We start from the raw sequence: 24,665 nt of genomic DNA, 5'->3' as shown, positions 1-24,665 counted from the left end.
TACTGTGTGCAGGTGTGTGAGCAGAGCAGTGAGGTGTGGGTACTGTGTGCAGGTTTGTGAGCAGAGCAAGCAACCAGGTGTGACAGGAATTTGCAGGCGCATCACTCAAGGAATGAACAAACTCAGATTTCTTCTTTTTCTAGATTTATATGTATGAGTATTTGCCTGTATGTATGTATGCTATGCATTCCTGACCCATGGAGGTCAGGAGAGGATGTTGGACACTCTGAAATTGAAGTTACAGATAATTACAAACCACCACATGGGTACTAGGAACCAAACCTGGTCCTCTAGAAGAGCAACAAGTGCTCTTGACCACTGGGCTATCTCTTTTAGCCTCCAAACGCAGATTTAAGATTTTTCAGTTGTCTGGTCAAGATTATAAAAATAACTTAGTATGTTTATGGATTAGAAATGACTGGACATGGTAGTACACACCTTTTAATTCCATCACTCAGGAAGCAGAGGAATGTAGATCTCTGTGAGTTTGAGAGCAGCCTGGTCTAGCAAGTGAATTTCAATACAGTCAGAGCAACTAGAGAGACAATCTCAAAAATTATTATTATTATTATTATTAGTCTTTCAAGACAGGATTTCTCCTCTGTGTAATAGCCCTAGCTCTCCTGGAACTCACTCTGTAGACCAGGCTGGCCCCAAATTCACAGAGATTCACTTGCTTCTGCCTCCGGAGTGCTGGGATTAAAGGCGTGCGCCACCATGGCCCAGCTACAAATATTTTAAAAGGATTAGAAATGTATGCACAAGTAATAGTGCTTGCAGTGATCCCCACCTGATCTGAAAATCAAGGGAAGGGTGACAGGTGCTGAACACATTTAACCTGAGGTCCAGAAGGAAAGTAGTGTGGGGGAGCTAAGCCAAAAGCTAAGAATTGTTCCAAATCAATTAAAACAGACTCTAGATCTCCAAGAAGGAGACTCTCTGGAATCTTCAGAACCTAGGCAGAGCCGCCCCAGCCACCTCACACTCACACCAGAGCCGGGAGACCCACTGCATCCTGACTTTGCTGAGCCACCGCTGAGGACAGATGCATACTCTAAGAGCATTACCAGTGCTCACCTCTTATTAGAAGAAAGGCCCTGGACCATCAGAGTTTGTTACTACCTGAGGGGTGAGGGAGAGTGTGAGCACAGTTCACCAAAAGGTTTTATATGTCACCACATGTATGAGAATGAAACCATCCTTTTTTTTTTCTTTTCTTTTCTTTTCTTTTTTTTTTTTATACCTGGAGGGACAGCCGTGGGTGCTGGGAACCAAACTCTTATATTTTTGGTTGTGAGCCTAGCCTTTAACGGCTGAGCCATCCCTCCAGGCCACCATCCTTTTTCTTATATTTTGTTTTTGTTGTTTATTTTTAGTTTTTAAATACGTAATTATTTGTTTATTTCTTTACTTTGGTTTTTCGAGACAGGGATTCTCTATGTAACAGCTCTGGCTGTTCTGGACCTCATTGTGTAGACCAGCCTGGCCTCAAACTCACAGAGGTCCACCAGCCTCTGGTTCTGAGTGCTGAGATTAAAGGCATGCACCATCACGCCCAACTAATGAAACCATTCTTATGCTAACTGCCTGCATAGTTGTCTGTCGTGAATCAGGCTCCCAGCTAGACCACTTGCTGGCCTGTCTGTTTCCTTTGGGAGCCTCCCTAAGATAGCCAAGTCCTTCCTGTGCCCCCACTTGGGTGCTGCTCAGAGAGCTTCCACTGTGGTCAGGGCCTAATTACTCTCTTTAGACAACCCCGGGCAGACTCACTGGAGTGTAGATGGAGGGCAGGTATAGAAGCAGGCACCATGGCCAGGGTCACTATGGTCCTCTGAGAAGAGATGGCATCTCAGACCCATTTCTTCCCACATCCTCATCTAGGTACGGCAGCGAATGGGCTACTGTCCGCAGTTTGATGCACTGCTAGATCACATGACTGGCAAGGAGATGCTGGTCATGTATGCGCGGCTCCGAGGCATCCCAGAGCGCCTCATCAGTGCCTGTGTGGAGAACACTCTGCGGGGTCTGCTCCTGGAGCCACATGCCAACAAACTAGTCAAGACCTACAGGTACGACCTATATTTAGCCTCTATCTTATGAAATCAGCCCTGGCTCTTTGCAAAGTAGCTTAGGGTCTCCTTATCATAGAGCTCAAGTCAGTGGCTCCAGAGTAACTAACTACTCACCTCCTCCCTGTCGCCTGGGATGCTCTAGTCACTGGGTGTGGCCTTGGCAATTCATGTGTATTATTATCTTGCCACCCACCTGTCACCCATCCATCTCCAGTGGTGGCAACAAGCGCAAACTGAGCACCGGCATCGCCCTCATTGGAGAGCCTGCAGTCATCTTCCTGGATGAGCCTTCCACCGGCATGGACCCTGTGGCCCGGCGCCTACTCTGGGACACTGTAGCCCGGGCCCGTGAGTCTGGCAAGGCCATTGTCATCACCTCCCACAGGTAGAGTTGCATCTGTGGGTCAGGAGCAGAGCCAGAACAGGTGGCTGGGGTGGGCCCAGGTGAACAGAAGATACGGCAGCAGCCAGCGCAGGCTCTGCCAGGACATTTCCCAGGCTCTGCATGTGGGTACACTCAGCGAGGGGAATCGGGAATGGTCTGATCTGGGCACAGATGCCCTCCTGTCTGCACAAGCCTTTGACATCCAGGGTGGGCATCGGCCTCCTCCAGCGCTGTCTTAGGCTCTCTCCCTTTCCCCAGTATGGAGGAGTGTGAAGCCTTATGTACCCGGCTGGCCATCATGGTTCAGGGCCAGTTCAAGTGCCTGGGCAGCCCACAGCACCTCAAGAGCAAATTTGGCAGCGGCTACTCCCTGCAGGCCAAGGTGCGGAGTGAGGGGAAGCACGAAGTCCTGGAGGAGTTCAAGGCATTCGTGGACCTGACCTTCCCAGGTGTGTGATGGTTGGTGCTGGATGGAGCCTAGGCCCCTGCCTGACCCCTTGACAAGGACCCCAGGCCATCCTCTCCAGCCTGACCCACATGGTCTCTTCTGTGCAGGCAGCATCCTAGAAGATGAGCACCAAGACATGGTTCATTACCATCTGCCTGGCTGTGACCTCAGCTGGGCCAAGGTGAGTGCAGGTCCCAGAATCCCATAGGGGTATGGGACTAAAAAGGACCTTCCAGGACTCCCTGTTCTGTGGCAATTCCAGGATCTTTTCCAGGTAAAGTCAGGGTCTAGTTTTCATCTCCCACTCACCTTTATATCTATTGGGTTTGAGTTTTTATATGTAAAATATTTGAGGTAGAAAAAGAGAATGTTTGCATGAAAGGAGACTGGCCCCTGAGACGGGACACATTTTGCTCAAGGTCAAACTCTGAGATCAAAGCCAAGCCTTGGCTTCCACCTTGCTACTCCTGCATAACCAGCGTCTTCCGTGTGACTTCGGGGGCTCTAGGACAACACTGGGGGATGGTAGGGTACGGTCCAACCTCCCATCATCAGAGGACTCACTTTCTGGGTTCCGGGCTCTCTTACATGTAGCTTTTCTGTTTCAAAAGGTATTTGGTATCCTGGAGAAAGCCAAGGAGAAGTATGGTGTGGACGATTACTCTGTGAGCCAGATCTCGCTGGAGCAGGTCTTTCTGAGCTTTGCCCACCTGCAGCCTCCCACCACTGAGGACGGGCAATGAGGAGCTCCCTGCTGCCTTCAGAGCACCGGGCTTGGAAGGACGAGTCGGTGCCCAGCCGTGCACCCTCTCCCTCCTAGTTTCCCTTTTCTTTCATTTTAATCACTTTTTTCTATGATGGACATGAAAAACAATCAAGGTGATATGCACAAAATGGAGCAAGTGTGTCTGTAAGGACCTGCAGGCAGGAATCAGCATGCAGATTTCCACCCCTGAGGGCAGACTCTGGAACCGCAGCCCCAGATGCAGAGCCCCTTCCACAGCACACGCAGATAGGCAGGGCTTCCAGGTGCTGCTGCAGCGAAGCTGGGGCCTGTACATCTTTGCAGTGCTGTCCAGGGAGCCCCCAGGGACCTGTCCATGTTTACAAATGACAGTAAGCTCCCCAGGGAGGAAAAAGAAAGCCAGCAGGTCTGAGCAGCTACAAGGACTTCCAGGCTGCCATGAATGAGCAGAAGCATTGCAGATACCTTCATGAAGGGAAGATGTTGGGTATGACAGGTGCTGAGACCTTGGCTCCCAGTGCAGCTGTGAGGCATCCTTGGGTTTCGATGACTCTTCAGGTATGGATACTGCACCAGGCTGAGCTGGTCCTGAGCCAGATGTCATCCCACAGAGCATCTGTAGCACAAGAGATGTGGCCAGACTTGAAGCACAGTCCTCTGTTCCCAGCTCTGTGCCTTCAGGAAGCTACCAGCCTCAGGACAGTCAGGGACCACTACAGGGCTGAGCGGTGTCACCTCTTGAGGATATACTTAAACATTGTGATTCTATAAGGAAATAAAGGCTAAGGGGACATCATCAGTCTCTGAGTCATAAATATGATATAAGGAGGGGTCACAGGACTGGATCACTACACCATGATCCCATATTCAAATTGGCTCTCATATCCAGTTTCGAACAAGAGCAGGAATTGGCTTTTCCTAACAGAGGAGGCTTGCAGAATCCACTGCTGTGGGGTGAAGGGATCGGCACGCATTAATCACTTTCCCTGGGATAAAATACTGGATGAAAGCAACGTCAGGAAGGGTGTGTTTGGCTCCTGGTTCAGCGTGCACAGGAGGAAGCCGTGCTGCTGGGAGCTTGAGTGATGATCAGCCATAATGTATCCACAGGCAGGAACACTGCTGCTTGTCCCTGCTTCCTTTCAGCCCATGGAATGCCACCACCCATATTTCTTGTAGCTCAGTCTGCCAAGGAGTGGGCGGGCAACAGAGCTAGATAAGAATGGTAAACAGCAGGTGGGGCGCATGCCCAAACACTGGTTACTACAGCCATGCTTAATCCCAGCCAGTTGATCATCGTCAGCCATCACAATGCCCAAAGGCAAATGAAAAGTAGGTCCCATCTACAGCCAGGAAAACAACAGGGGCTGGTGCAAGACACCTCTGGTTCCAACATAAAGAGAAAAACTTCAGAAGTTTCTTCAACATGAGTCCCTTTATTTATGTAGTATTGCTTCTTGTCATTTTCTTTTCTTTTTTTTTTTCTTTTTTTGTTGTTGTTTTCGAGACAGAGCTTCTCTGTAGCTTTGGAGCCTGTCCTGGAACTAGCTCTTGTAGACCAGGCTGGCTTCAAACTCACAGAGATCTGCCTGCCTCTGCCTCCCAAGTGCTGGGATTAAGGCGTGCGCCACCACCAACCGGCTTTTTGTCATTTTTTAAAACACTGACTCAACACGTCTGTATTTTACATCCTTCTAAAATTGATTAGTTTTTTTTTTTGAGACAGGGTTTCTCTGTAGCTTTAGAGCCTATCCTGGAACTACTAGCTCTTGTAGACCAGGCTGGCCTTGTAGAGATCACCTGCCTCTGCGTCCTAAATGCTGAGATTAAAGGCGTGCACCACCGCCCAGCTAAAACTGATTAGTTTTAGAAAAACTGCTTTTTAGAAGTCATGGCCACAGGACAGTCAGGAACCACTGTAGTGCTGAATGACCATCCCGTGGGTGTACAATAAACATGACTATCCAGGAAAAGATGGGGGACATGCCCAGTGTGAGTGACACAGGCCACGGGAGCTAGGGCCTCGTCACTCTCTGTCCTGGTTACTGTTCTTACGGCTGTGGTAAACTACTCCAAAGGCAGCTACTGTAAGGAGAAACAGTTCATTTCAGCTCACAAATCAAGGAGGTGATAGCGCAGGAGCTGGAGGGAGTTGATCCTGCAGTCAGGAAGTAAACATAGAGAGCAACAAGAGGTGCTTAGCTCACCTCTGTATTCTTTTTAAAAATTAGGCCAGGGGGCTGGAGAGATGGCTCAGTGGTTAAGAGCATTGCCTGCTCTTCCAAAGGTCCTGAGTTCAATTCCCGGCAACCACATGGTGGCTCACAACCATCTGTAAAGAAGTCTGGTGCCCTCTTCTGGCCTGAAGACATACACACAGACAGAATATTGTATACATAATAAATAAATAAATATTTTAAAAAAATTAGGCCAGGATGCAACCTTAGGTTATGGTGCCACCCACTGGGTAGACCTGCCCACCTCAGATAACCTAATTAGGATAATCCTCCAGGCCGGGCAGTGGTGGCACATGCCTTTAATCCTAAAATTTGGGTGGCAGAGGCAGGAGGAGCTTAGTGAGTTCAAAGCCAGCCTGGTCTACGAAGCAATTTCCAGCCAGAACTGTTACAGAGAAACCCTGTCTCTAAAAACAAAACAAACAAAAAACAAAACAAGATAATCCTCCACAAACACGCCTAGAAGTCCGTCTCCCAGGAGAGCCTAAGTCTCATCAAGTTGACAATTGAGATTATTGAGATTATCTTAACTAGGGTTTCTATTGCTATGAAGAAACACCATGACGATGGCAAATAGTTTTTTCTTTCTTTCTTTTTTTTTTTTTTTTTTTTGATTTTTCAGGACAGGGTTTCTCTATGTAGCCTTAACTGTCCTAGAACTTGCTCTGTAGACCAGACTGACCTCAAACTCGCAGAGATCTACCTGCCTCTGCCTCCCAAGTGCTGGGATTAAAGATGTGCACAACCACCTCTCAGCTAAACAACAATAAATCTTACAAAGGAAAACGTTTGATTGGGCCTGGCTTACAGTTTCAGAGGTTGAGTCCATTATCATCATAGCAAGACATGGCAGCATGCAGGCGGACATGGTGCTGGGTAAGGAGCTGAGTTCTTCATTTGATCCATAGACAACAAGAGACTACCAGTACCACACTGGGTGTCGCTTGAGCATATATGACCTTAAAACCCACCTCTGCAATGACACATTCATCTCAACAAGGCCATCTCCTAATAGTGCTACTCCCTATGGGCCAAGCATTCAAACACACGAATCTTCCGGGGGGTGGGGGCATTCCTATTGCAACCTCCAACCACCACAGAGATTAACCATGCTTTCTCATCACTTTGAGACATTTTGGTTGGTTTTGCTGTTGTTGCTGAAATGAATGTCTATGCACTTCATTGTGTCCATGACCCCTCAGAAGAGGTCAGAAGGGGACATTGTATCCCTTGGAACTGGAGTTATGGATGGCTGTGAACCACCATGTGGGTACTGGAAACCAAACACCGTGCTCCAGAACAAGTGTTCCTAACCACTGCGCCACCTCTCCAGTCCTGCTACAAGATCTCACTGTGTAGCCCAAAGTGGCCTGGAACCCTCTGGAAACTAGGCTGCCTTCAAACTCAGAGATCTCCCTGTTTCTGCCTCCCAAATACTGGGGTTACAGGCCTGGGCTACCACACTGAGCAAAAATGTTTTTGACCATCTCTGAGGCTTTATAGGAACTTCAAATAGTTTCCACAGCGCTCATTCCTTTAAAGTGTTCAAAACTGGCATGGTGGTATTAGTCAAGTCAGGGTTCTCTAGAGTCTCCTCCCTCCCTTCCTCCCTCCCTCCGTGTGTATGTGTGTGTGTGTGTGTGTGTGTGTATTAAATTTACTGGACTGACAAGCTGCAGTCCACCTAATCCAACAATGCCTAGCTGTGAATGGAAAGTCCAGAAATCTAGTAGTTTCTCAGTCCCACAAGACTGGGAGTCTCACTGGTCTGCTGCATATGCTGGAGTCCAGAAGAAGCGGGCTCCAGTGCCAGTGAAGGAATGGATGTGCTGGCTCCAAAGCCACAGAGAAACCCTGTCTCGAAGAAAAAAAAAAAAAAACAAATGCCAGGCTCTTGTAGACCAGGCTGGTCTCGAACTCACAGAGATCCGCCTGCCTCTGCCTCCTGAGTGCTGGGATTAAAGGCGTGCGCCACCACCGCCCGGCTGGAGCTGTGGACTTCTTCTTCTTTTTTTTTTTTTTTTTTTTGGTTTTTTTTGAGACAGGGTTTCTCTGTGGCTTTGGAGCCTGTCCTGGAACTAGCTCTTGTAAACCAGGCTGGTCTCGAACTCACAGAGATCCGCCTGCCTCTGCCTCCCGAGTGCTGGGATTAAAGGTGTGCGCCACCATCGCCCGGCGAGCTGTGGACTTCTGAGCCAGTAGTCTCGTCTGTCCCTGTCGTTCATTCCCTTTCAGACCAGTAAGGCCCAAGCTGTTTTCAGGTGGCTGCTGTACCTGGCCGCCTAACTCTTTGCAGGGACCCAGGAGACAAGGCTGTTTCCTCTGCTCCCCATGGCGGGACCCAGTGTCCACCGGCCCTAGAGCAAGTCCTGTGGGACAGTTACTATGTTTCCTCATTTAGTCCTGTGCCCAACAAAGTGGCTCCACTGAGACACTGTGTCACTGCGTGTAGAACCTGTTGGTTAAGACAGAAGGGAGTAGAGGAAGCCCTACCTGCCAGGTATGGAGACACACACCTGAAATCACACTTTTGGAAAGCAGAGGCAGAGGATGTCCAAAAATTTGAAGCCAGCCTTGGCTACACAGTGAACGTCATGACAGACAGGGACACATAGCAAGATCCTGTCTAGAATGATAGATCTGGAGGAACTGACCCTATCCTAAGCAGCATGGTTACAAGTATCAGAAATTGAGCCAGCGGTGGCACAATACTTCCCAGCACTCTGGGTGGATCCTTGTGAGTTTGAGGCCAGCCTGGTCTACAAGTGTTAGTTTCAGGGCTGGAGAGATGGCTCAGTGGTTAAGAGTATTGCCTGCTCTTCCAAAGGTCCTGAGTTCAATTCCCAGCAACCACATGGTGGCTCACAACCATCTATAATGAGGTCTGGTGCCCTCTTCTAGCTTGCAGACATACACACAGACAATATTGTATACATAATAAATAAATAAATAAATAAATAATTTTTTTAAAAAAAGGTTTCAATCATTTTTAAAAAATTAAAAAAAAAAAAGAGTTAGTTCCAGGACAGGCTCCAAAGCCACAGAGAATCCCTGTCTCGAAAAAACCAAACACACACATACACACATGTGCACATAAAGAAAATTACAGACCACTGGTTTAAAACCACAGTTTACTGTTAGCCATTCATGAACTATGGAGAAGGCAGTGCACGGCTGTCATCTTCAGGCTCGTGGGCCAGGCTGGCTTCAAACTCACAGAGGTCCGCCTGCCTCTGCCTCCCAAGCGCGGGATTAAAGGCGTGAGCCTTCTTTGCCACAGCTGCCACCACCACTACCACCAGGCTAGAGTCTTACGATTCTAAATGTTTCTGCATACAAAATGGTAAAGTCTGGTAAATGCTCAGTTTTCAGAGCTCAACAGCTGATAGTACACTCGGTTATAAAAATCCATAATATTTAGCAACAAATTTTATCAAAGCATCTGAGTAAATCATGCTTTTAGATTTAATATAAAATGTGTTGAAGCTTACACGAATGCCAAATAAATTACTTCAAACATTTGGGGAAAAAAGCAGGGGAGAGGGTGTTATGTTAGCTCAACTTGTTCTGGCCTCACCCTACCAGCCATGGTGGGGTCCCTAGGCTGCCTCCTGCTTCAAGGTCCTCAGTGCTGCGCTGGACTCAAAACTCTGGGTCTGAGGCCCCCAGAAGTCTCTTTAAACAGACTCCGCTAAATCTTCAGAGAATTGTACCCGCTGCCTGCTTGACTGTCACCATCTCGGAGTCTCAAGGGCCCTTCCCTACAAGAAGAGGCTGAAGCCCCTGGGAGATGGCTGATCTTGGTTGTCAACCTGACTGGATTTAGAATTAACCACGAGGCACTCCCTCAGGCATGCTTGTGAGGGATTTTTACAACTGTCAAGTAAAGTGAGAAGATCCACTCTAAAGGCGAGCAGCACTAACCAGGGACTGCCCAGGTATGAGGCGGTCTAAGATTTGATTTTGTTGTTCCTCTCTGGCAAGAGAGTCTACCTTTTTTGCTCCCATCTTTCACTTACACCAGAACCCAACTTCTTCAGCCTTTCCAGGATGCAGATGGTCACTGTTGGGTGACCCAGACTGAATCGTGAAAGTCAACATGTTTGTTTACTTATTTGTTTTCATTCTATCAGTTCTGTTCCTTTAGAGAACAGCTATTATATCCACTTACCACTCATACCTGACTACAGCAGATACGACAATAATACAGGAAAATAAGCTTATGTTAAATATCCCACACAACAAATCTTAAGAGCAACAGGGGTACCTGGCCAGACCGACTGGATCTGCCAACCCCAACCCAAGACTGCAGAGACAGGCTCCTTTTCCTAGCCTGTGCCCAGCTCCTTGGACTCTGCTATCTTCTCCCTCCGTCTCTTATGCACGTTGGCCTCTTTTCTATCTTTCACTGCAATATGTAATCCAAATCTAAGTCACCTTTGTTACTTCCTCCTCAACTTAGATCTGTTCCTCTCTTCCCTGCCGCCTCAAACCTGTTTGGATAACCGCAGGAACTGTGTGCGTATCCATTACTTTCGTAAATAATCACGGAGCAAGGAATGTGCCAGGCTGAGTTGGGAGATGGGGACACCACGGGGGCGGGGAGCGCTACTCTATAGTCTTGTGCCCAGACAGGGGCCTCTATGTCCTGACAGTGACCCTCACCCAGACTGGCGTTCCTTTTCTTCTCCCAGCGAACCTGAACGCCTTTCTTTGCACCTGTTGTTCCCTCTGCCCCCTTTCAGAAATGTCACCTCGAAGACGCCTCCCCTGTTGCAAGTCTTCAACACCTTTCTTTTTGGCCTCCCTGGTCTCCTGCCGCACCAGTCGACCGAATCCCACCAGCACGGAGACCGCGTCTACGCGATCACCACTACACTACCAGAGTTTTGACTGCACGAACCCACCATCTGTACCAGCCTGTCCCTACAGAACAGCGCGGCTCTGCTTTGACCCTCTCCCGCCAAGACTGTGCGGCGAACCGCTCCCTGCAGGACCTTGGGCCCTACCGACGGCGTAGATCAGGTACTCAGAGTCAATGAGAGAGGCAACCAGAATAGCTTCTTCCGCCCAGACCAGCTAGACGCCAAAGGGTGGAGCCCTGCGGTCCCGGCCAGCCAATCACCGCGCGCTCCAGGACGCGCAAACCGAGTCCCGGATCCTATAAAAGATCCACTCCGCAGGAAAGAAAAAGCAAACCGCTGCGACACTCTCCTGCAAACAGCCGCTGCCCTTTCATTCTCCACCGCTCTCGTGCATTGGCTGAGGCACCTGACGTCATCGCTGCGCGACGACGCCGTCTTCCCGCTTCTCAACTCTGACGACAGAGCGGCGCCGACCTCGGGTCTGAGAAGAGCGGGAGGAGGTGGCGGCCTCGGGAAGATGTAAGTTGGGGAGGAATCCGGCCGCATCCGTACTTCGGGGACCGCCTGCCGGGCTTGGTAGGGCGCATCGTGGAGCCGGTTGCGTCCCGCAACCCCGCGGTGTGGTAGAGGCCTGCCGGCGACGCGCACAGCCCGAAGAGAAAGAGGGGTTCAGGTCGGGCGGAGTGGGAGGTGTCGAGGCCGCGGCCCGGAAGTGGTCGCCGCGGTCGCAGACGGAAGGACGATCCCGCACCGTTAGCTCGGCGGCGGCCGGCTTAGCTTGCGGGACTCCCAGCAGCTGCGAGCGCCGCCTCTTCTCTTGTTTTCTCGTCTAGCTGGAGACCTCGGCTCGCCACGCCGGGCCCTGCCTGAGTTGTGAGTGGAGAAAGAGGGTGGGAGGCGAGGTCGATATAGTGGCCGGAGCGGACGGTGCCGATGGTGAACCGGCCTACAAGGTTGGCTTTCTCTTAGATCTCTTCTCACGAGTGTTTATCGATCTCCTGTGTACAGTCTTCAGCTCCGGGCCTCGAGGGTCCGGCCCCCAGGGTGGACTGAGCACGGTTACCGAGCTGGAAGGGAGAATATTGAAAGGTTACGGTTGATGGTAGAGACGTGGAGAAGGCGTCCTTTCTGTACCTTATGCTTCTTCGTAGGCACCGCGGCTCAAATGTGCTTTTATATATCGAGAGTGCTTTGAAGGTTGCCGAAACGGCCTCTGCTCTAGATGTAACTAATTGTTTTCTCCTCTCTCTGGCTGTCGGACGCACGCCTTTCCGGAGGACGGGGAGGTGACCAAGGTCCTGGGCTGGTGCCTGCACTTGGGAGAACAGAGAACCTCACCTTTGCTTTCTAGCACTCGACCACAGCCAGCAAAGTGTTTGCTCACACTATGGTTACAATTTGTAGACTGCTTAAAAATACCAGGTTCTGCTTGCTTCATAAAAGTACTTTGTGATAGTTGGGCTGGGAGTGCCCAAGCGGAATCTGTTCTTTGCCACCGGTACCAACCCGAACCGAAATGTTAAAGCACACACCAGAATTAAATAACTTAGTATGGGGAAACACACATATTTAGTATTCTTATGTTGGCTATGCTATATGTTATCTTATTAAAAAACTAATTTTGGGACCCACACACTACCTTTAATCCCAGCACTCGGGTGTCATGTCTCTTGAATTTGAGGGCTGCATAATGAGACCCTGTCTCAAGAAAGAAAAACCTATTAACTTTGGACTGTCAGTCAGTGTCAGTAGTAGAGTCCTTGTTGAGTGGATCAGGCTCTGGGGTTTTTTGGTTTGTCCTTTGTTTTTGTGGTTTGTTTTGTTTTGGAAACAGTGTGTCCAAACATTGTAGACCAAGCTGGCCTCAAGAGATCCTCCTGCCTCTGCCTCCCAAGTGCCGGGTTTAAAGGCATGTGCCACTATTCCCCAGACTATTTGTTTCTGAAGCAGGGACTCTCACTGTAGACCAGGGTAGCCTCCACAGAAATCCACCTGCCTCTGCCTCCCAAGTGCTGGGGTTAAAGGTGTGTACCACCATTGCCCAGCCCTACAAGAAAAATTTTATGCTAGTTTTGATGTGGCTGCAAGGAAACTCGAGGTTGTGTTCATGGCTCACATTCTTACTGGGCAGTCCTGCTCTGTGTGATCTCTCCCAAAATTAATCTTAAGGTGAGCTGTTATGGACTTGATTAAGCATTCAGAAGTCAGGTGTGATGAGGTAAGAGCGGGTGTGGATGTAGTTTCCAGACGTGAAGAAAGCCCTTTGACTGTCACTTATCGCTGAACTTGAAGTTTTAGTTGGGTGCCTTGTGGGATTTACAGGCAGCCGAGGTCGGGAGAAGTGAAGCTCTAGTCATGGCTGAGCTGATGGGATGCTTTTGCCTACCACGCATGAGGTCCTGGTCTCGGTCTCCAGCCCCATGTAGAAAGCCCATAGTCCCAGGTGGAGGCAAGAGAATCAACAATCAGACTTTCCTGCATAGGACATTTGAAGCCAGCCTTGGCTGGATTATAAAATACGCCTTTAATCCCTGCACTCAGTAGGCCGAGGCCAACCTGGTCTACATAGGCAGTTCCAGGACAGCTAAGGCTACATAATAGAGAGTCCTGTCTCTAAACAAAAAATTTATAAAACTAACAGTGAGTACCAGCAAGGTGTAGTGGCACGTGCCTTTAATTCCAGAACTCGGGAGGCAGAAGCAGGAAGAGTTCCAGGCAAGCCTGGTCTATAGTTCCAGGGCAGCTAGAGCTATGTAATAGACAGATCCTGTCTCACAGTAAAGAACATGGTTAAGAATGAGTGCCATGGCCCAGACGACAGTAGGGAAGCACAGAGTCAAATGCAGGCACGCTTGTGTACTCCAGACCATGGGTTGCTGTCTTCCCTGAGGGGTGTCTGTAGCATGTTTTATAGCCCTAGAAAGGAGCTGTTCCATTCGTCTGTCCAGAGGCAAGGGCTCTTCTCTTTTGGGTTAGAATATTTCCTCAGCAGCATTTAGAAGTGCCGTCTCTGAAATCAAAACCCAATGGTCTATTCTTTCTCTCTTGGTTACAGTTGAAGAAAGGAGGCCTTTGCTTGTATTTTGCTCCCTAAGAAGAGAGCACAGGAAGCAGTTCTAAATTCAGTTTTTGATAGTTATTTAGCATATTGCTAAACCTTTAAACAACCTGTAAGATCTCACCCCATTCCAAGTTTCAAGGTGCAGAAAGAATTCAGTATTTGTGCCTGCCTAACTGCTGCCTAGATCCAGCAGGTCACATTTTCCCACATTTGCTTTATGTTTACCCACCTGACAATCTTACAGGGTATCTTTGTGTAGCCCTCCTGGCTGTCCTAGAACTAGCCCTGTAGAGCATGCTGGCCTTGATCTCTTCACCTTCTTTGTCTCCCAAGTGCTGACATTAAATATGTGTGCCACCACAGCCTGACTTTATGTTCTGATGTAATGTTTTGTCCATTTGTGTTGAATATTTAATGTTTTGGTGTTTGTCATCCTCAAAATGACCTGGTCATCACTCCAGTGTATCCACAAAGGAAATTACAGCAAGACAAATCTGAGCATGGCAGTTGATCTGCCAATTGGGGTTTTCTCCTCTAAAGCCATTGTGGTATCTAGTACTTTTTGAAAGCCAGCAAACTTAGCAGTGAACTCTAGAGTTGTGCATGCTCTGAAATAACGTTGATAGGTACAATTATCACCCCATTTCTTTAATGAAAACAATGAGGAATCTTAATATTCCTCCTGTGTGTTGGGCATGTAATAAATTTTGTAAATTTTTACCTATTTAAAAAAAAAACTAAGGTGGCTGTTTCCTTTGTGCCTCGTACGGGAGGGGGAAGCCCATGAGGAAGTAAGGGCTGTCCTCTGAGTGTCCAGGCTGTGTGGACACTAGCTGTTTGCTGTGTTCCCTTGCTCTTTTCTTGTGTGCTCAACTTTTTGTTGCAAAGTAGATTTGTTGCCTTGTCAATTCGTTTACTCTATTTAAATCCTTTTATCTTGTTACTAGGCTGCTCTTTGGCGTAAATTGCAATCGATTAGGGATCGTTTCTCAGACTCGAGTTAGAAGTGAGAGTTCAGATAAGTGAGGCCGACATTGCTGCTTTGAACACCTCAGAAGGGGAGAATGGATTTATCAGGAGTGAAAAAGAAGAGCTTGCTAGGAGTCAAAGAAAATAATAAAAAGTCCAGCACTAGGTAATCCTTCTGTAAGATTTTTCTAGTGCTATTTTGGGGGTGCTTGCTGTTTTAGGGACCCTCAGAGAGGGGAAATTTTGAGTTCTACAGTGAGTGTCCTAACCCACAGATGGTTTTGCTCTGTGATCAGCTGGGATCTTAGTATTCCCTCTGGACCCCACTGCTGGGTTGTACTATTCCAGGGCTTGATCAAGGGAGCTTGCAACCTCACATTCTTCCTCACCATGCAGGGCTCCTTCTCCTACCAAGCGCAAGGACCGCTCTGACGAGAAGTCCAAGGATCGCTCTAAAGATAAAGGGGCCACTAAAGAGTCGAGTGAGAAGGATCGTGGCAGGGATAAGACTCGGAAGAGACGCAGTGCTTCAAGTGGAAGCAGCAGCACCAGGTGGGGCAGAGGGGCCACTGCTGCAGCCCTGTCTTCCTTCACGGTGAAGCCCACCAAGGACGACCTTTTCTTTTTAGGAGGGTGACATGTTTGTGTGTTAGGAAGTCAGAGATCAGCCTTGGGTGTTAAATTCCTTCCCTTGGGGAAATGTAAAGGACATCTGCCCTTCCTGTGCTCCTACCAACAAACCAGTGTCAATGTCCACTGACACTCACTCCAGGGAACTGTTGAGTTTGTTAGGGTTACTAGTGCCGTGGGTGTGGGTTTGCTATCAGGTATGGGTGATGACTCCCCTGTGGTTTTGTAGATGGAGTTCCCACCACTCATAATCCCCTACTTAAAGCATCTGCGAGGCCGTGCGCAATTAGGGCAGAATTGCATCCTACAGCTGGTTGAAAGGGCTGGCTGAATACTCCCTGAGGATCCCTTCACCTCCCTGTCTCTTCCTTCCAAGAGACCAGCCCAGCTGTGATGACCTTTGGTGTGCAGGCCCAGCTGAACTGAGAATAACAGCAGTTTGGCTGGGAGGGTAGTACTGTATAACGTGTTACACAAGAGCTTTCTACTTTGTTTTGACAGGATTACATTAGTGCCTAAGACTTGCCAATTAAATTGAGGCCAAGGGAAGGGTACCTTTTCTTAACTACTTTAAAAGCAACCAGACCTAGGGTTGTTGACAAGACCCTAAGTTATGGCATGCTGATTTTGAGTTTCATCTCATATATGGTCTTGATATGTAATGTATGTTGTATATGGATATGAACTCTTCTATGATACTAAGAAATGTGATGTTTAGATGTCATGAACTGTTTCTCTCGCAAGTATTAATCATTCTTTAATTCTGAATTGAGATTGGATGACTTCAGTCTAGAGCCTTTTTTTTTTTTAAGTATATGAGTTTTGCCTCCATGTATGCATGCATACCATGTGTGTGCCTACTTCCCACAGAAGCCAGAAGAGGGCATTGGGTCCTCTGAAACTATCACAAGGCAATTGTGAGCTGCCATGTGGATGCTGGAAACCAAACCTAGGTCCTCTGGAAGTGTTTTTAGTTGCTGAGCTGTTTTTTCAGCCCCTCGAGCTCAGTTTTTGGTAGTTGAAAGCCTGCCTGAGTATCTACAGCCCTGTTGCAAGCTGAGGTGGTGATCTGACCTTGGCTAGACTCCTGCCTTTTCTCCATTGGTAAAGTTTAGGGTTCTGTACAGGTGACAACAGCCTGTCTTTTCTTTCTGGACCTGTCAGGTGTCATTGCTGATGACTTAAAGAACTAGGAGGTCCATTTCCTGCTGTGCAGTCTTTGTACAGAAACGTGACTCTTGCTCATTGTTGACTCTCTGATCCCCCACCTTTTCCTCAGGTCTCGATCTAGCTCGACTTCCAGCTCAGGCTCCAGCACCAGCACAGGTTCAAGCAGTGGCTCTAGCTCCTCCTCTGCGTCTAGCCGCTCTGGGAGCTCCAGCACATCCCGGAGCTCCAGCTCTAGCAGCTCCTCCGGCTCCCCCAGCCCTTCCCGGCGCAGACATGACAACAGGCGGCGCTCCCGCTCCAAGTGAGTGCACGGTGGCTAGCCTGCTCATTGCCATGACTATACATAAGAAAAGTAGATCAGGGACTGACAAGTGCCTCAGCAGTAAAGGGTTTTGCTGCCAAGCTTAAGACAATCTGAGTTCAGTCTCCAGGACTCACATGGTGGTGGGTGTGGTCACTCCCACAAGTTGCCATCTCACTTCCACATATGCATGCACTATAGCACAAAAGTACATATTTTTTTAAATAGTTTGTTTTTTATGCACAATGGTGTTTTGCCCACTTGCATGTCTATGTGAGGGTGTGGGATCCCCTGGAATAGAAGTTACAGACAGTTGTGAGCTGCCGTGTGGGTGCTGGGAATAGAACAATTGAACCCGAGTCCTCTGGAAGAGCAGCCAGCGCTCTTACCTGCTGAGCCATCTCTCCAGCCCATGATTGATTGATTTAAAGTATGTCATGGGAAAGTGGTGGTGCATGCCTTAATCCCAGCTCTCAGAGTGGTCTACAAGTTACTCTCTAACCTCCACACGTTGCCCTGGCACTTGCCCACACAGAATAAAAGAGTTGGGGGGTGTCTTAATTTGAAGGGTTTCTAAATCAAGGATAACGTCATAGTCGGTGTTCCTTTGCTGTGAAAAGACACATGACCAAGGCAGCTCTTATAAAGGAAAGTGTTTAATTGGATCTGGCTTACAGTTTCAGAGGTTTAGTCCATTATCCTCATGTGGTGGGGAATATGGTGGCAGTTCTACATCTGGATATGAAGGCAGCAGAAGAGATAGACACTGAGCCTGGCTTGGGTCTTAACCTCTAAGCTCACCTCCAGGACTCCAACAAGACCATTCCTCCAAATCCTTTCAAATAGTGCTATTCCCTAATGACTAAGCATTCAAATAAATGCGCCTATGGGGCCATTCTCATTCAGACCACCATAGGTAATAATATAAGTGAATTGGTAAGAATTCTTGGCTGTTCAAGCTAAGTAGAAACCTTAACACCATTGCTGAGGCAGGCTTTCACTAGGCAGTGTAGGTTGGCTTTGAACTTCTAGTATTCCTCCTGCCATAACCTCCTGGGTGCTGGGGCAGATACCACCACACCCAGTTGATATTTTTCTTCCTTTTTCCATGTTGGGGACCAAATCTGAGATCTTGCCCTGAACTCTATCCTCAAACTCACTATGGTTGGTGGAAACTGAATTTCTGGGTGTTTTGTATTTTCAGATCCAAACCACCTAAAAGAGATGAGAAAGAGAGGAAAAGGCGGAGCCCTTCACCTAAGCCCACCAAAGTGCACATTGGGAGGCTCACCAGGAATGTGACTAAGGTATGAGTCACTGATCCATGAAGGCTGGACAAGCTGGTGTCTGGCAGCAGGTGCACCTAGAATGGAATCCATGACTTGATTGGAACACTGCTTAATTCTTTTTATTGGACTTAATTTATTATTTATATCCAGAAGACCTGTACCCCAGTGACACATCTTGTCATGGGCAGAATGTTTTCACACTAGTGGGGATTTACTCAGCATTTAGTGCATTCCCTTTGACCGTTAAGTAATAATAGATAGGTAAACAAGGATGTGACCTTTCTCTCTGTAGGATCATATCATGGAAATATTTTCTACTTATGGGAAAATTAAGATGATTGACATGCCTGTAGAAAGGATGCATCCTCATCTATCCAAAGGCTACGCATATGTAGAGTTTGAGAATCCAGATGAAGCGGAGAAGGCACTGAAACACATGGATGGAGGTGAGTGACCCTGTGGCCACCCTCAGCCCTGTCACCTCTGTCCTCACAGAGACCCGTTGTTTGTGGGATCATTTGGAGTAGGTTTCCAACCCAGGTTCTTTTGAGTCTTAGTGGAGCCCTATTGTGTAATCTCTTATTCTTTTGGCTTTTGAGGGGCTCACCACCCAGCTCCCAAATAAATCACACACAGAGGCCTTAGCTTGGCTTGTTTCTTGCCAGCTTTTCTTTTTTTTTTAATATACATTTTTTAAAGATTTATTTATGATGTATATAGTGTTCTGTCTGCGTGTATGCCTACATGCCAGAAGAGAGTGCTGGATCTCATTACTGCAGAGACTGAGAGCTGGCAGCTCACAATACCATCTGGGCCATTAACCTGTGTTGGGGAACCTTAGAGTCCTCAGATGCCCATTAACCTGTGTTGGGGGAACCTTAGCGTCCTCAGATGCCCATTAACCTGTGTTGGAGGAACCTTAGAGTCCTCAGATGCCTATTAAGCTTTACAAATATCTAAAAGTTTTAATTGAAGTTTTTTTGTTGCCTTTCTGTATGGGTTTTCTTTGATACTTAGCCACTTTAATTCCCTCAAGTGTTTCAAGTGTTGAGCATAAACTACCTGTGTTGTTCATATCAGCTCAGGTTCTATGAGTGACACCTTCACTTTCAAAGTGCTTGTCATCTGGTATTGCCAGAGTGCCTTTTTGCTGATCAGTTAAAAATCCAGGGAACTAACCATGCAATGGTGGTGCACACCTTTAATCCCAGCACTCAGGAGGCAGAGGCTGGCGGATGTCTGAGTTCAAGGCCAAACTGGTCTATAAGAGCTAGTTCCAGGATAGGCTCCAGAGCTACAGAGAAACCCTGTCTCGAAAAACACGGGGGTGAAGGATGGGGGAGATTCAGGGAACTAGAGTGGCCTTTGCTGGCAGTTGGCTACTTGATGTCTTATCTGTTGTTCAGTTAATGCAGTGACATTCTTCATTGGCGCTGGTTAGACTGGGTTTTGTCATGAGGGTGCCTGAATTAGCCTCTGGGTATTGGCAGGCATGAGCCTTTGTCAACACTGAGGCTAGGTTTGGGCTCTAGGGATCCTAGATGTGGAAACAGTCTGTAGCTGTTAGGTGTCCCTAAGTTTGCACCTCAGTGCTCTTTGCTTTTCTCTCTCAGGAACCCTATAAGTTCCTGAGGTTTGCGTCCAACAGTGCCTCCTCCCTGCTTTTGAAATCATCCCTAAATTTTTCTTTGTCTTTCCTTTTATTTGGAAATTAGTTCATGTAGATAGCTGTAGAACTCTTCAAACAAGTGTCCTTTTTTTTTTTTCTTCTTCTTTTTTCTTTTTTCTTTCCCCAGCCTGAGCTTCCCACTGTCCTTAAAAAAGGAAGTTCAGGGCCAGGTGTGTCTTTAATCCCAGCAATTGGTTGGGAGGCAGAAGCAAGTGGATTTGTGAGTTTGAGGTTGGTCTGGTCTACCTAGTGAGTTCCAGGACAGCCAGGGCTATGTAGTGAAACCCTGTCAAAAAAGAAACTCAGCTATTGATGGATGGCACCTTCTTGCCCCTGCCAAGAGCCTCCATCCTGCCCTTAAGTCCCGAGCTATCTTGTAACTTGTTCCATAGTTGGTGGTTCTGTGTCTTCTACCTAACAGGTTTCAACACGTTTTCGGAATTGTGTGTTGTAGTAGGACAGGCCAAGCAGTTTCTTTATTAATTAACCAGTGACCTTCCACCATCAGTGTGTGGATTGTCTGTCTTCAGGGAAGTTGTTGCGGTGCCTCAGTGTCTTAAATCTCATCCCTGTGTTAGCTTTTCCTGGTGTTCCTTGTGTTATTTTATGATTATTTACCTTGGTATACTGAGCACCTAGATTGGTGCTTGCCTGAGGTAGGTAGGGTTTTATTTTGTATTTGAGACAGGGTCTACCTATGTACCCCCATCTGGTCTTACCAGGACCTTTTTGTGTAGGCGAGGCTGGCTACAAATTCTCAGAGATCTACCTGTTCTGTCTCTGCTTCTCCAATGCTGGGGTTAATTTTGATATTTTTGTTTGATTTGACTTTGAGGCAGTGTGTGTGTGTGTGTGTATATATATATATATATATATATATATATATATATATATATATATCACTATGTTGCTGAGGTTAACTAAGGGTTACCTCCACCTATTGAGTGCTGAGATTCCAGGCATGTGGGACCACACCATCACAGGTATGAGTATGGTAAGTACTTTATTAGAGATCTTATGATTTTGTCCCTTTTTTCTATAGGACAAATTGATGGCCAAGAGATCACTGCTACTGCTGTGTTGGCACCCTGGCCTCGGCCACCCCCACGGCGATTCAGCCCACCCAGGAGAATGCTTCCACCGCCTCCCATGTGGCGCAGGTCACCCCCACGGATGAGGAGGAGGTGAATTAATTGGAATTGCCCTTGACGCATCTTTATGTGATTTATAAACCCAAATGGCTGTGGCAACTCTGGGCTCCTTCATTGTTGCCCATTTGGGGTTGAATACAGAAAGAAGGTCAACATATTGCCCTTGGGTACTGGTCAGAGAAAGGACAGTCAAAATATGTGTATTGACAGGCACAGATGAGGCCCTTACAAGGAACCTCCTCTAGAGTCTAAGCTAGCATGGGTCCTTGAAACCCAGTGCAAGTTCTCCGCTCTGGGTGAGGGGCCTGCTTGGCATGGTGCACATGCCTTTCTTTAATCCCAGCACTGGGGAGGTAGAGGCAGGTGGATCTCTGAGTTCTAGGGCAGCCTGGTCTACACAGTGAAACCCTGACTGGAAAAACCAAAAAGAAAAAAGATTACAGGAGGGGTTAAGAGAGGAGCTTTGGGGTCAGACAGCAGAAGCCACACTTCATAGGCTTGTAAAATTAGAGTTATCTTCGGAAAGGCCAGTTTGCCCCCACAGCTGTGCTTCTTGGAGCTTTTTGCTTTTGGCTGACCATGTTTCTCTTCCTGCAGGTCTCGCTCTCCAAGGCGCAGGTCCCCTGTGCGTAGGAGGTCTCGATCTCCTGGCCGCCGCCGCCATAGGAGCCGCTCCAGCTCCAACTCCTCCCGATAAGCAGGGACGTTGATTCGTACCTCTGTAACTTATGTTCCCCCAACTCAGTTTTGTCCTTTCTTTAGCCAACGAGAATCTGTAGGGAAGGATCCCATAACGGGGTGGGCTTTGAAGACAGCAGTTGAGATATTTCCTCTGCAGGAGGATTCTGGCTGCAGAGGTACTGTTGATTCAGGACTGTGCCCATAAAAGTGCCCTGTAGTTTTCTGGCTAGAAAGTTCGCCCTTCCCATTCTTGAGAGTCTGGTTTATAGCAGAGCCAGCTGGGATGAGCAAGCCTCCATATTGCAACACACGGTTTTCCACAGATGACCTAGGACCTAGGCAACCTGGTCGTGCTCCTGCTGTTGCTGTGCCACATCTGTGGAAAGGGGACCAAGCTGCTGTGCTGTTAGGCCTGACCACCATGTCCCCTTTGGAGTCCTCGTCAACTTCTAGGGTTAAACACCTTTATCTTTCCCTACCCCCAGGTCTGTTATTCTCTGAAATTGGTGAGCCAGTTCTACAGGGTCCTCATGGAACCTGCCACCACACTCATTGTCACCTGCCGTTCACAGGGATGTTGCAGGTTAAGCGTGGCAGTGTATTCATTGCCTGTTTTTGCTTTTATTGTACAGTCAGTACTATAAATTTTGTTTTGAGTTTTATGACTTTGTAGTATTTTAGATAAAGTCATTTGTACTTGTGTAGAGTGAGAGGACTGTTGAATAAATAAACCTCGGACTAGATGCAAACTGAGTGCTGGTGTCGCTGCCTCCTTCTTAGTCCAGAAGAGTCAAAATTTGTGTCCGCCCAACTAAGAACTCACTTTAGGCTTAATTCCCGAAGTGGCATTTCTAAAAAGCTCTCAGCCAGGGGGACCCAGGGTTTGTGTTTGGAGAGAGATCAATACCGTGGATGAGAAGCTGATTCTGCCTGAGGCTGCTACTGCTGTGTTGTGAAGATGTGGAAATAATTTCCTGTCCTCTACTGGTCCTGAGTTTCCGATTATCTGTCCCCCACACCACAGAAAAGTCTATGCCAGAAGGAAGACTTAGAAACGTTTAAAACAGGAGTAAACATTGAGGTTCCCCTCCCTCAGTGCCTATGCCATACAGGTGGCTGCTTTCATTTGTGGACTTTCAGTATTGACACAAAAATAAACTTAGAGGTCTTGGAACTTGCTCTGTAGACCAGACTGGTTCACAGAGGTCCTCCTGCTTCTGGGGTTAATGTCTTGAGCCACGCCACCCGGCCCAAAAACATACACTTGTGAGGGTGTAGCGAGGCAAATCTGTTCACCGCCCTGCAACCATTCTGCCAGCCTTAGCTTCTGTTCCTAATCCCAGCTCCTCTGATAGGCCTTCATGTATTGCCTGGGTGAGATCTGGCAGCTGGCAGGAACCTTTGGTAAATGCTCCCGAATCTCCGGACACCTCCTCCCCGTGCCCGACCCTTGACAGGAGCTCATTACCTGGTGCTGCCAGCTGCTCCAGGGGTGGGGGCTCACCCAGAACAACTTACTGACTCCGGAGGCTGGCCGCGCCCAGTTCTCAGGAGGCTGCGGAGTGCCCGGCTGCCCCTGACCTTGTGGGAGGGAGGAGGAGGGCCGGTCCGAGAGGAGGAGTCTGCAGCGCCTGGCTGCTGGCTGCGTCGCTTGGACCCTGCCGACAGCCAAGATGGCGCTGGCTGCTGCGAGGCGCGTTCTGCTGCACGCCGGTGCGTGGTCAGGGAGGGGGAGCCGGTGCACAGCCCCGGAGTGAGCTGGGTTCGTGGGCGGCGGTGGCGAGAGTCTGGCGAGCTTGCTAACGGTACCCCGGGCTGTCCGCAGGATCCCGCCTCGGGCGCAGGGAGGCCTTGGACGGCGCGCGGCGCTTCGCTAACAAGCGGGTGTTGGTGGAGATGGAGGACAAGGCAGGTGAGTGAAGGGGGTGGGGACTGCGCGTCCTCCCGCTCCGAGGCCCCAAGGCTACACTTCTGAGTGAAGTCAGATGTTGAGCACTCTGAATTTCCAAAAGCAGTGAGAAAAAACTCATGTAAACTCATTTTCTGTTTAAAACTTAATGTCACACGGGGTGGTTTGAATGACAAAACGTGTAAACTTTTAAAGTTTTTGTTTTATTTTGAGACAGGGTTTCTCTGTAGCTTTGGAGCCTGTCCTGGAACTAGCTCTTGTAGACTAGACTGGCCTCGAACTCACTGAGATCCGCCTGCCTCTGCCTCCCGAGTGCTGGGATTAAAGGCTTGCGCCATCACTGCACAACTGTTGTTTTGTTTTTTAAGACAGGATTGCTCTGTGCAGCCCTAGTTGTCCAAGATCTCATTTTGTAGAACAGGTTGGCCTTAAATTCAGATATCTGCCTGCCTCTGCCTCCTTAGTACTGGGATTAAAGGCGTGTGCCACCACTGCCCGGTTTAGCTTTTAAAGTTTTGGTTAAAGTTTTTAAAGTTATGGTCTATTACCTAAACTATTAGTTAAAAACAGTTGTATGGAGCTGGAGAAATGGCTCAGCGTTTAAGAGCACTGGCTACTCTTCCAGAGGACCTGGATTCAGTTCCCAACACCCACATGGCAGCTCACAACTGTCTGAAAGTCCAGTTCCTTGGGATCTGACACCTTCACACCAAATGCACATAAAATAAAATTAATTATTTAAAAACAAACATTAAAAAAAACGTTTATAGCCTGCTTTGTGGCTCATGCTTGTAAATCCAGCTGCAGCTAAGTGTCTCAAAAATTCTACATGGGGCCTGGAGAGATAATGGCTCAGCAGTTAAGAGATCCCGGGTTCAATTCCCAGCACCCACAGAGCAGCTCACAACTGTCTGACTGTTACTTTAGTTCTAGGGGATTTGTTAGCTTCCCACCAATGCACATAAAGTGAAATAAATTATAAAGAAGAAGAGGCAGCACTCGGGAGGCAGAGGCAGGCGGATCTCTGTGAGTTCGAGACCAGCCTGGTCTACAAGAGCTAGTTCCAGGACAGGCTCCAAAACC

General features: G+C 48.2%; 3 protein-coding genes across 13 annotated transcripts in view; all 3 read left to right on the top strand.

Annotated features, from left to right (window-relative positions):
* Positions 1 to 4,446, top strand: part of Abca3 (ATP binding cassette subfamily A member 3) — a 56,208-nt gene extending 51,762 nt beyond the window's left edge. For all 7 annotated transcript variants that reach the window (XM_013347292.2, XM_026780205.1, XM_005349187.2 and 4 more), the window contains 5 exons: positions 1,882 to 2,069; positions 2,287 to 2,457; positions 2,716 to 2,906; positions 3,013 to 3,086; positions 3,517 to 4,446. In XM_013347292.2, coding sequence (XP_013202746.1) covers positions 1,882 to 2,069; positions 2,287 to 2,457; positions 2,716 to 2,906; positions 3,013 to 3,086; positions 3,517 to 3,648 — 756 coding nt within the window. In that variant the 3' untranslated portion in view covers positions 3,649 to 4,446. The remainder of the gene's footprint in view (positions 1 to 1,881; positions 2,070 to 2,286; positions 2,458 to 2,715; positions 2,907 to 3,012; positions 3,087 to 3,516) is intronic.
* Positions 4,447 to 10,850: 6,404 nt separating this feature from the next.
* Positions 10,851 to 22,427, top strand: Rnps1 (RNA binding protein with serine rich domain 1). Of its 5 annotated transcripts, XM_005349182.2 has the most exons (9): positions 11,129 to 11,271; positions 11,586 to 11,705; positions 14,761 to 14,948; positions 15,179 to 15,334; positions 16,692 to 16,883; positions 18,088 to 18,190; positions 18,465 to 18,618; positions 20,884 to 21,025; positions 21,590 to 22,427. In XM_005349182.2, the coding sequence occupies exons 3-9, from the start codon at positions 14,878 to 14,880 to the stop codon at positions 21,687 to 21,689; spliced, it is 918 nt and encodes a 305-aa protein (XP_005349239.1). In that variant the 5' UTR covers positions 11,129 to 11,271; positions 11,586 to 11,705; positions 14,761 to 14,877; the 3' UTR covers positions 21,690 to 22,427. The 5 variants fall into 5 exon arrangements, with proteins under 5 accessions (XP_005349241.1, XP_005349239.1, XP_005349238.1 ...); XM_005349181.2 differs by lacking the exon at positions 11,586 to 11,705; XM_026780358.1 differs by lacking the exon at positions 11,129 to 11,271 and having other exon boundaries at positions 11,285 to 11,705.
* A 696-nt stretch (positions 22,428 to 23,123) lies between these two features.
* Positions 23,124 to 24,665, top strand: part of Eci1 (enoyl-CoA delta isomerase 1) — a 20,508-nt gene continuing 18,966 nt past the window's right edge. The window contains exons 1-2 of the mRNA XM_005349180.2: positions 23,124 to 23,386; positions 23,499 to 23,585. Of these exons, the coding sequence (XP_005349237.1) occupies positions 23,347 to 23,386; positions 23,499 to 23,585 (127 nt within the window). The 5' untranslated portion in view covers positions 23,124 to 23,346. The remainder of the gene's footprint in view (positions 23,387 to 23,498; positions 23,586 to 24,665) is intronic.

The sequence above is a fragment of the Microtus ochrogaster genome, chromosome 7 (assembly GCF_000317375.1).
Source record: "Microtus ochrogaster isolate Prairie Vole_2 chromosome 7, MicOch1.0, whole genome shotgun sequence".
In the NCBI taxonomy this organism is placed as follows: Eukaryota; Metazoa; Chordata; class Mammalia; order Rodentia; family Cricetidae; genus Microtus; species Microtus ochrogaster.
This window is presented reverse-complemented; position numbering and strand designations above follow the sequence as displayed.